This window comes from Gracilinanus agilis, chromosome 3 (genome assembly GCF_016433145.1).
Source record: "Gracilinanus agilis isolate LMUSP501 chromosome 3, AgileGrace, whole genome shotgun sequence".
Classification (NCBI taxonomy): domain Eukaryota; kingdom Metazoa; phylum Chordata; class Mammalia; order Didelphimorphia; family Didelphidae; genus Gracilinanus; species Gracilinanus agilis.
In genome coordinates, this window is record NC_058132.1 from 501,707,014 (window position 1) to 501,718,591 (window position 11,578).

Sequence of the window (11,578 nt, forward strand, 5' to 3'; positions counted from 1 at the left end):
GATTAAATGACTTGACTGAGGCTACACATGGTGGTGAGTGAGAGAGTTTATATTTGAACCTGGGCCCTCTGCTTACAAATCTAAATTTAGTAAATGTGCTGTCCAAGGAATATGAGTGTTGTGTTTCGTGCCACATTTGTGTAGCATTAGACTACACCCTATCAAAGTTTAACAGATACCATTTAAGAAAAAAAAAGCAATACTAAGACCTAGCTTCAGCCATGCCCAAACTTTCTTTTCAAAGCAAAGAGGCCATTAAAAATCTATCTACTAATGTTTTGGTTAGATAATGACGGGATCATAAGAAAGGCCTTCAGGGCCCTGGGCAGTATAGAAAGGGGTCCTCTCTTTCCATCTCCTCATTTCTTTCTGGCCATGGCTTTCCAGGTGAGGCTGAGATAGGCTCCGAAGAGGACCATTAAGAAGTCCAGGCTTGTGGTCTGGGCCTACACAGTTTATCAAATGTATGAAATTTCTTAGCGTCCTCTGGCAAAAGTTGATTAAACAATTATGATGCCAAACAATTCCTGCAGGCTGCAACAAGTCAACAATAGTTTTTCTTAGCCCAAACCAAACAGAATAGCCTAGATGCAGCTTTGTCTGCCCTTTGGATTAAGTGACAGGCTGGGGCTTGCCAGCTCCCCAATTGGATCCGCATTTTTTCCCCCTTTCCCTTTCCTTTAGCAGAACTCTGGCTTATGCTAATTGAACAATTCCTGCTCTGCTCTTTGGCCTCAGTTGCAACATCAGACACAGCCCAATGGTTCATTTATCCTGAAGTTCTAAAGAAGAAAATGTTGCCTTCTGGGTGGAAGACAGAATGATGAGTGGGAGAGTGCAAATGGTTTGATTGCAGGAAGGAATGTAACAGGAAAGGTCTTTTACCTTTTATTCATTTATCTGAATGATATTTCTAATCTTCTGACCTTGAATTAAGTAAGCTACTCCTCCCATCCTGACCGTCTAAGTCTGCCTCCTTTCCCGTACTCTGTGTTCTCCATCCTTCCATCCAGCATAGTGTTAATACTTTAAGAAATCTTCTACAAGTCCTTGGAATGGGGTTAGGTGCTCCCCAAAGCATTTTAACCAGCGTGATGTGGGAAAGAGGTGTTGAGAATGGCTTCCTGGTCCAAAGGAGAGGAATTGAATGGTACCTAAACCCTTGCCTTCTTCCATAGGCAGCTGAGGAAAGGACTGAGAGCTATTTCCACATAAATGGTCTCTTTTATGGTAGCTAAGCAGCCAGGAACGGAATTAGCCTCACAGTAGAAGAGGTCAGGGATAGAGAGGAAAGAGGCAACTCTAAAGGAAAATATGTTAGAATGGTTTTCTCAAATACTTATATATGTAGTTTAAAAATGAAAGAGCATGATGGTCTGAGGAAGGGATTAAAAAGAAAGTGAAAAAAATGAAAAGAAAGTGATGGATTTTAAACAATTTAGGATGTAATGAAAATTTAAAAAAACAGGCAGAAGAAATGGTTTAGAAAGAACTGAATCTGAGGACTCAGAGTCTGAGAATGGGTTCAGATCCTACCTCTGATGCCTATTCCTTTGTGTGATCTTGTGTAAATTACTTAACCTCCTTGGGGCCTCAGTTTTCTTATCTGTTAGACTAGGGTGCCATTCTTTAAAATGCTAGAGCGATGATCCTATGAGTCATAGATCAAGGGACCCTCTGTCACCTACTAGCTGTGCGACCTTAGACAAATCACTCAATCTCCCCCTGCCTCAGTTTCCTCATCTTTAAAATGAGGCATTTAGACTCAATAGTCTTTGACATCCCTTCCAGCTCTGGATCTATGATCTTATGAGTCATAAATCAAAGGATCCTTCATCACTTACTAGTTATATGACTGTAGACAAGTCACTTAACCCATCATGTGCCTTAGTTTCCTTTTCTGTGAAATGAAGGTTTTGAACTCATTGGCCTTTGAGGTTTCTTCTATAATAATGCTATAGGATATATATATATATACATATATATATATATTTTCAGTGTATTTCATGGATGAAGTTTTATCCACTCATTAGTCTGTATCTTGATGAATGAAAGACAGTGAAGGGGGTATGGAAAATACGGAGCCACTGGATAAGGTAAAGGAAAAGCCCACATATAAGAAATGAAATATGTAGTCTATTTATGATTATAATATAAGGATTATTATAATATTATAATATATACAGATATAATTATAATATACATATATTAATATAATTTAGAAATATATAAGATGGTATATGTTTTAGTATGAAAAGGGATCCTGCCCATCCAACTGCATTCTTTTCCTTTTTTCTTTTTAACCATTACTAAATATTGGTGCCAAGACAGAAAAGTGGTAAGGGCAAGGCTGCTGGGGTTAAGTGACTTTCCAAGGATAGCCAGGATGTATCTGAGGTCAGATATGAACCCAGGACCTCCTATCTCTAGGCCTAGCCTATTATCCCCTGAGCCACCTAGCTTCTTCCAACTTCCACTTTCTTCTAACTGCATTTCATCCAATGGAGAAAAAAGTGATATTCTCTGGGTATCATTCATCCCAAACTCTTTTAGGGTTGTTGATTTTTGTTTTTGGACCATCACTAAATTCCTTATCTAGTACCTCGTCACATTGTGGAAGTGGCCCTGGAGCTTTGAAGGTGACACCAGAGGAACACAAAGTCTAATGGGTCCTATGGAGCTAGAAGGGCTTTGTATTTATGCACTGTCTATGGATTGTACATTTATGATCCGAGGGCTAGCTTTGCTTTGTCAAATTCTGAGATTGGTCAGAGAATGAGTATCTTTGAAACATTCCTTTCCAGGCTTGTTAAAGGTAGGTAGGGAACTTACCTATTCAACAGATTTCATAGGATCATAGATTCAGAGAGAGAGGAAGACCCTAAGAGGTCACTGAATCCAAGTCCCATGCCCCCATTTTACAGAGGAGAAAACTGAAGTACTGCTAACAACAATAACAACAAAATAACAATAGCTAACATTTATATAGTATTTACTATGTGACAGGCACTGTGCTAATGCTTTACAATTATTATTTCATTTCCTCCTCACAACAACCCTGTGTGGTAGGTGCTATTATCATCCCAATTTTATAAATGAGGAAACTGAGGCAAACAGGTTAAGTGACTTGCTCAGATAGGATTTGAATCCAGGTTTTCCTGACTTCAAGTTCAGTGTTCTATCCACTGTATCACATTGCCTTTTCTCAAACACATAGCTAGTGATCCAGGAGAATGTTAAAGGACTTAATCCTCTGAAGAATGACCTTAGGATTGGATCTGATTGAACTAAAAACAAAGTATAATGGCCTAACGAATGGTTAATTGCCCATGGAGATGAATCATTCATGCCATGTAGAGATGAATGAGTAGTAGAGAATTCATTTAAAACCAACATACTTTTCTAAGAAGACATCAGGCTGACACAAACTCAATCAATAGCGAGTTTTGGATATTGTGCTTATTTTCAAATTTGCTGGGGACAATAATAATTTTTTTCTAATTAGTTGACATGGGGGGTGCTCTTATCCCCTTTTCTCTCCTTTGCCCCTTTCATGATTAATAATTTTACATTTTCTGGTGCCCTGTAAGTACCACTGAGTCTTCCCATCTAACTTACAGTTGAAACCTCTTATTTCTCTCTCTATTAGAAAACAAGAACTCTAAGAAAAGGGACTGTTTTGCTTTTCCATTCATATCTCCAATATTTCTGTGCTTTACATAAGGTAAGCAACAAATATTTTTTATTCATTCATTCATTCAGACATCCATCCATCCATCCATCCATCCATCCTGACGCCTGAGCTATCCAATATATTTCATGTATTTGAGCTTTTCTTTGTTCTGTTTCTCTGTTGCCTGGTGGCATGAGTAGTCTGTGGCATGTCAAGATGACTTGCTTATCGGGAGCAGCATTGAAGAAATGAATGGCTAGAAAAGGAAGTCATTTGGTCATATGAAGAGAGCAAGAGATAGTAAATGGATAGCTTGCATGTTTCACGGGTAGTCAAGAAATGTGAAAATATCTAAAAGGAGAACTCTAGTAGATGTGGGAGATTCTCTAGGATCTAGAATTCTAGGAAGACCTTTTTCTTAACAAGTAAAGTGTCTAAAAGCTCTTTGAAAAGACAAGGACAAGAATCTCATAGGTTGAGAAAGAATGATCTGTGTCACTGGAGTATCTGTACCATGGAGTATCAGTGAGACCACAGAAGTGTTGAAGTACTGAAAGCATGTCTTCTATAGTATTGATCTCTATTGGTTCTTAAAGACAGAATTTATTTGCTTGTTCCCTGAAGCATATTCAGAGTTGGAAATGGAGAGAGGAAAGAGGGACCGGAACCTCTTGCTAAGAAAGGCTTCAGAGAAACAACCCTACATGACCAAAGTAGTATTTCCTCCCAAACTCCCTCACTGTATATTTGTGTCTAAAGAGTCCCATGGAGCAGACCATGAAGGTTGTAACACACCAGAGGATGAGGCAGCATGTCTGAAGACATTTGTTGCTATTCCCTCCCTCTTGAAGCTGGAAAGACACACAGATGCCTGATTATCTGTGATGGTCTGACTCTGGGTGAGATCTTCTGGAAAACATTTTTTTAGCCCTTAGCCCAATGTGTTCCTCTATCGTTTGGATCCTAGAGAAGGTATGGATAACATACTGTACAGAAGATGAGTTAATTTTGTAGAATTAGTGAGTTCACCTCAGCTTCTGTTTCTCCTTTTGCCAACTCTGTGACCTCAGACTGCCAAGCATGCCCAAGTCCTATTCCTATATGGTTCTTTTATTTTTAGTGATAGCACAGTTTGCAAATGAAGAACTGGTTGATGGTAAACCAGACATTAAACAAAGAAACAACAATCCTTATATTCTGTTTTAGAATCAATATCGTGTATTGGCTCCAAGGTAGAAGAGTAGCAAGGGCTAGGCAATTGGGGTTAAGTGACTTGCTCAGGGTGATACAGCTAAGAAGTGTCCAAGGTCATAATTTGAACCCAGGATCTCCTGGCTCTCTATCCGCTAAGCCCTATAACTGCCCTGAGACCAGACTTTTTATAGGATTCAATGAGAGCACAAAGAAAGAAAAGAAAGGCTATGGATGTTCTCAAATCATGCCTTCTGTGATGCACCTGTGGGTTTTACACAGCATCCTCCTTGGCAGATGGGAACTGTCCAACTAGAACCCCCTCCTCACTTGTCCCCTTTTGCTAGAATGGGATGTTAATATCCTTCCTATTGCTATGGACCATGTGTCCTTGTAGCTCCTCCCTAGCCCCAGAACACCAGCATCTTAGACATTTTTATAAGTAGGTGTTACAGTTTTTACATGTGTGCTAAGCCTATTATCAATGAGAATAATTGGGCAGATTTTGTCCAAAAGTGCCAACTTCGGGCCTTGGATGTGGTTTTAAAGAGCGTGCCAATGAATACACCTGCAGTACAAGATGAATCCAAAAGAGCCAGTTTCTCTAGATCTTTTGTTAATTATGCCTGAAAGTTTTGGGGGAACAGGGAAAAATCCCCAAAGGAGACAAGCACCTGCCCCTCCTGCTCCTCCTCCTCTTCCATAAAAGAAGAGTTTTTATTCTCTTTGGGGTTACGAACACACCACAACATTCTAAGGTTCGCTTGGTGACCAAACCGCAACCTCAACTTTGGTTGAAATTCTGACATCTCTTAGAGTAGACGTGAGGTTTAAACAGGGTTCAGGCAGAAACCAGGGAATGTACGTAGACCATAGTCTGTCTTGTCAGGCTCAGGATGATGGGGAAGAGAGGTATGGTGGTCTGAACTTGGGTTATGAGCACTCTAGACATGTGCTAGACTAGACTAGCAGACGAGAGGATAAGAAGACCCATTAGGACCACAGCCATAAAGGTTGGGGACATCAGGCTCTTCACTGTAAACTTCTCTACTTAGAGGTTCTAACTTAGCTAGAAAAACACATTCCAGGCTCTTTAGCTGCAGGACACAACAAGGCGTGCTCACCAAATCTAGCAGTAACATCGTAAGCCTCTAGGAGCAGGGAAAAGGGGGCACCAGGATGCCTAAAGAGTGGTGACCTGCTCAGATTGCAAACACAGTGGGTCAAAGATTCTACAATTGTCAGTGGTTGGGTTGGGCCCACTATACATAATTTATCATTTCACATATATTAACCTGGGGGCAGCTTGGTGTCTCAGTGGATAGAGAGCCAGGCCTGGAGAGACAGGATGTTCTTGGTTCAAATCTGGTATCAGATACTTCCTAGGTGTGTGACTTTGGGCAAGTCGCAACCCTCATTGCCTAACTCTTACCTAGCTGTATGACCCTGGAAAAGTCACTTAACATTCATTTCCTGACCCTTATTGTTCTTTTGCCTTAGAACCAATGCATAGTATTTATTCTAAGATGGAAGATAAATGTAAAAAATATAAATAATAAATATATATTTCATATATAAAAATAAACATATTACATGTATAGATAATATGTATTTAATATACAAATATATATTTCATATATAGATAAATATATATTTCATAAATAGATAAAATAGTTATAATTATATATATCTTTAATAGCTTAAAATTGCATTAAGATTTAGGATACCCTGTATATGTAGATATATACATACATAACACATGATAGGAAAACATATCACAAGTGGGAAGGAGACAGGATAACAATTGTATATAGACTCTTCCACCACGTACATCTTATAAAACAGAAATTAAGGGTTGTTTAGATTAGACTGGCTTTGGCAATTGGATGGCATCTTCTTGGACATGGAAAGATGTAGATGAGGTAAGGGAAGGAGGGAGAGGGGATGGACCTGGATCTTTGCTATTTTGCTTCAAGCCTCTTGAAAAGGACTCTTTTTAAATAGAGGTCTATAAGCCAAACTAGCTTCTCAACTTGGTTTCTACTGTAGCCTCCCCACACCTCCTACCTACACCTATGTGGGATGCTGAGTTATAATTCTTTGGAGGCTGTAGTGTTCAAAGATTGACAGTCATAAGCTATCCATTTGCTATTTTCCTCAAATTTTCTGGCACTCTTAGGATCTTCTTGGTAGTTTCAGTGGGTTTGAATAACAAAGACCTTTGGACCCTTCCATGTCACTTAAGGCTTATTTGAATGGACTCACCTACAAAGAGAGTTGAAATCTCAGTGAAGATGGCTAAAGCAAACTATTTTAAGACTTTTCATATAGTTGTGCTTATGAGAATCCTTAATCCTTCAGAAAAAGTCCTAGGTAGGAAAAGAACTATGGATTTAGGCCTATCTAATGTTGAAAGGGAGACTTGTAATTTGATTGTTAGGCAGAGAACAGTAACTTCAACTTCAACTGAAAATTGCACATAACATGTTTTAGAGTGAAGGGGGCAGAACTCTGGTTCCTGTTTAAGCTTAGTTTTCGGTGCTACATGCTACCCTCTGAAACTCCAATTATTCCAAATCCTTTCTAAATCCAAATTTAGAGTAACTAGAGAGGTAAAATAATTTGTTCAAGGATCACATAATTAGTTGTGGGAGTACTGGGTCTGCATGAAGTTCTTTCTAGCACAGTATCTAGCACATAGTAGGTCCTTAATAAATGCTCATTGATTTCTATAAATCATGCTACTCTATCTTCTTCCAGGACTGTGTCCTTAATAACAATATATTATTGTACACTTAACTTATACAGGTTTTAAAAGCTTTGAATATTAGGTCTGGTGTCATCACTCTCTGGAGGATTTGCCTGTCAAATTTACAGGCATTCCATGGCACAATCCATGTGTATTCAAATGAACAAGTCTAAATTCCCTGGAACTCAGTGAATTTATCCCCTTTTTCCACTATGACATTCTTACTGAAACTAACCCTTGTTCTTTGCAAGGGGTAACACCAAACACTTGGGACCTGTATTGAAGATACACAAGTGCAAAACTCAGGAAAGCTTGAAAAGAATTCAAGCAAATGAGCCTCTAGAAAGAAAACAAAATATGTTTCTTCTTTCCCAAATAGTAAGATTTATTTTCAAAATGGGAGCTAGTGTTTTACCATTCCATCAAATTAGGAACTTATTGCTAAATTATTTGGGATTGAATTGGATTGACTTTTCCATTTGAGGACAAAGTCCCATTGACTTTCTCATTTGGTTGGTGGTGGTAGCCAGTTCTTTCTTATGGGTCATTATGATAACCTACTGGGAAGCCCATGTTTCCCCTAATATTTATATCCATTTATATATTGTGGTGTAGACATTCTCAAATTGAAAAAGCAAGCAAATCCATCAGCACCATGTTTGTCTACTTTAACGCTTTTGAAGACCTGCCAAGAGGGACAGGGAGGTTGCTTTGTACCATTCTTGAGATACTCCCTGTCCCAACCCAGTACAGTCATTATGAGCTGCTGAAGAATGCTGGGTGTAGATCTTCACAATATTGAAGGCAGGGGGAAGGAGGAGATTAAGCGCTGCTTTTTACTCTGCCGCCATCTTAACCCGGAAGCTCGGAAGGAGGAGATATTTTTCTACATTCCCCCCTTTTCTCTTCTTTCTTTTCTGAAGGTTGCCATCTTACCACTATTAAACCAAAAATCCCAAAGAAATAAAAGAAAGAGGAAAAGGATCTGTGTTTAGCTTTATGTTTATAACAGCTCTTTTCTTGGTACCCCCAAACTGGAAACTAAGAAGATGTCCTTCTCCTGGGGAACTTCTGAATAAATTATATCATATGAATGTAATGAAATATGATTGGGCCATAAGGAATGATGAAATGGACAATTTTAGAGAAAAATGGGAAATGCACACAAAGCAAAGTGAACAGAATTAGAACAGTTTCCACAGTGATAACAATATTACAAAGAAAAATAACTTTGCAAGACCTTAGAACCCTGATCACTGCGGTGATAAATCATGAGTCCAAAGGAAGAAAAATGAAATATATCACTCACTTCCTCCAAGAGAGGTAATAAAGTGAAAATGCAGAAAGATATTAAAGTCATGGCTAATGTGGAAATTTGTTTTGCTGGACCAATGAAGTCACATAGTTAATGAAGGCTTTGTCTTTTGTTTGTTTTAATTTGCTCAACTGGGAGGGTTATAAGGGAAGCAGATTAAAATTATTTGTTACTTGAAAATAAACAAATAAACTATTTAAAAAATCCCTACCTTCCATTTTAGAATTAATACTGTATACTAGCTCTAAGGCAGAAGAGTGGCAAGAATTAGGCAAAGGTGACTTGTCCAGGGTCACACAGCTGGAAAGTGTCTTAAGGCCAGATTTGAACCTCACCGAGCCACCTCGTTGCCCCCAAATAATAAACTTTTAACAAAAAATCTGTTTCTTATTCTCTCCTATCACAAGGCAACATATTGTGAGAAAAGGAATGGTAAAAGTTTGTCTTATCTTACTGTGTGCTAAAAGATTTGTAGGAAGGATACATCATGTTGCCTTCATTTTTCTTCTTGAAGAGGACATAAAACTAAGTTGTTAATTAATTTATAAAGCCTTTGTGAATTACTATTTTCTTCCCAAAATTCATCACCCAAGGGGTCAACCCTTTTTGCACCAAGCTGGTTTGGTTCATGGAGCTCAGATCTTTAGTTTGTTGCCAGTTCCATAAAGGTAGAGACTGAATCTGTGATTTAATGGATAGAGGGTAGTTCCAGGCAAGGAAACTTCCTCCATCAGTGCAGGTCAGAACCTTTTCTGTAACTCATAGCTATATAGAACTGCTTTAAAGCAGAGATATAAAGTACATAGATCAAGTGTGGTCCACTACACTCCTGGGCATGGAACCAGATTAAAATGTAATTGAGAAATATTTATGACAATAAATAAGATAATAGAATATGGATAATGCTAATATGTATTTTTCTATCAATATGTGACCTATAGAGATCTTTATGTGTGATTTAGTGGCCTCATTTCTATTTGAATTTGACACCACTGATTTAGAATACAGAGGATACATGATTTGTCCAGGCAAAACATATTTCTAGGCCTTACTTTCCTCATCCCTAAAAAGAGGTAGTTGAACTAGATGTCCTCTAAAAATCCTTTTTAGCTGCATATCAATGGTTCTAATTTATCTGGATTGTTTCCTCAGAGAAAATAGGAAGAGGTTTATCCCAAGGGCTTGCTGACATTCTCAAGCTTTGTGTCTTGAAAAACTTTCTAGTGCATTTTTTCTTCTGGAAAATGTGAGGATTAGAGGATGTGAACTTTTATTCTCTGTTTATTCTAATACTCTAAGATTCTGACCTAGTAATTAGTGGCCAGGTAGACTAATTTTTCGCAGGTCCTCAAATGTCCCAATTCCTAAAACTTTAGAAAAAAAGACCTATGTTAATTAAGGCTGTTTCTTGATTATGCATTAGGGTCATCTCTCTTGGAAAGAATGCAAAAGATTCTTGCTTGTATTATGATTATTATCATCATTGTCATCATTATTAATATTATTATTATTATAATTTATTTAAAGATGCAAAATGAAACTAAAAGAGCAGCTTACATTCTTTGGTGTTTGGGGGTGCGAGTAAGCAGGAGTAGCAAACCATTCCGTAGATATTCCTCGGTCTGTTTTCCAGCATGTAGTAACTGCGCCAAAGGACAAGACAAGGTAAAACAAATGATGTAGGTGAGTGAGCATAAAGTCATGAGTAAATAAGAGGTGACCAGTTATGGTAAGAGATGAAATCATTATGATTTAACAGGTTCCTTATTGCCAATTTGATAACCCTATCAGTTTTGACTTATTATTTTTAACTTTTTTCTTCCCCACCAATCCCTTAGTTCTCTATCCATTCTAGTGCACATAAACATTCTTTGAACTGAACTGAATTCTCCCCACCTATGAATGAATATCTTCTCTTTAAATTCTATTTGCTGCTTGATTTCTTTGGCATTGTATAGATTGAGCTGATTCCCATTGTCACTGTCATTAATAATAAACCTCTATGAAGCACCTACTATGTTCAGGGTCCCTGGACTGAATGTTGCTGCAGTTTCAACCTGGAAAGAAGGAGCCCTTTGGATGAAAGATAACCTGGTTTATCGGGGCCATCAGTAATAGCAACAGGATTTAGAAGGACGGCTCCTCAGATGTTTCAAGTAGGTCTCTAGGGGTCGGTTTTTTAAGGTAACATAAAATACAGCTCAGCCTATACTTTAAATTCAGCCTTTTCCTCCTCAGAGGATAGTTTCTAGTCTTAAAGACCTATATAACTGCAAAACTTTGATTGGAACGTGGAAAGGAGATGACATAGAGCTAAAGGAGAGGCTCAATTTATCATAGTGTGAGGAGAAAACTTTTTGCATTCTTTATTCCAAAATGGCACTCACTCTGTGATACCCTTATGACTTTCCAACTTTAAAAGACAGACCCAAGAATCAGAGCAAATGGCTATGGGATCAATTCCCTCTAGAACAAGTGACAGAGATATCTGCCCCTGCTATTTTTGTTTCCTTTTGTGATGTTTAGCTCACAGTAAGTGCTTAATAAATGCTTTGCCATCCCTTCCTTCCTTCCTTCCTTCCTTCCTTCCTTCCTTCCTTCCTTCCTTCCTTCCTTCCTTCCTTCCTTCCTTCCTTCCTTCCTTCCTTCC

General features: G+C 38.3%; 1 protein-coding gene across 1 annotated transcript in view; it reads right to left on the reverse strand.

Annotated features, from left to right (window-relative positions):
- The window catches only part of EDAR (ectodysplasin A receptor), a 107,362-nt gene that overhangs the window by 24,599 nt on the left and 71,185 nt on the right, over positions 1–11,578 (reverse strand). Inside the window, exon 3 of the mRNA XM_044669321.1 lies at positions 10,486–10,571. Within this exon, the coding sequence (XP_044525256.1) occupies positions 10,486–10,571 (86 nt within the window). The remainder of the gene's footprint in view (positions 1–10,485; positions 10,572–11,578) is intronic.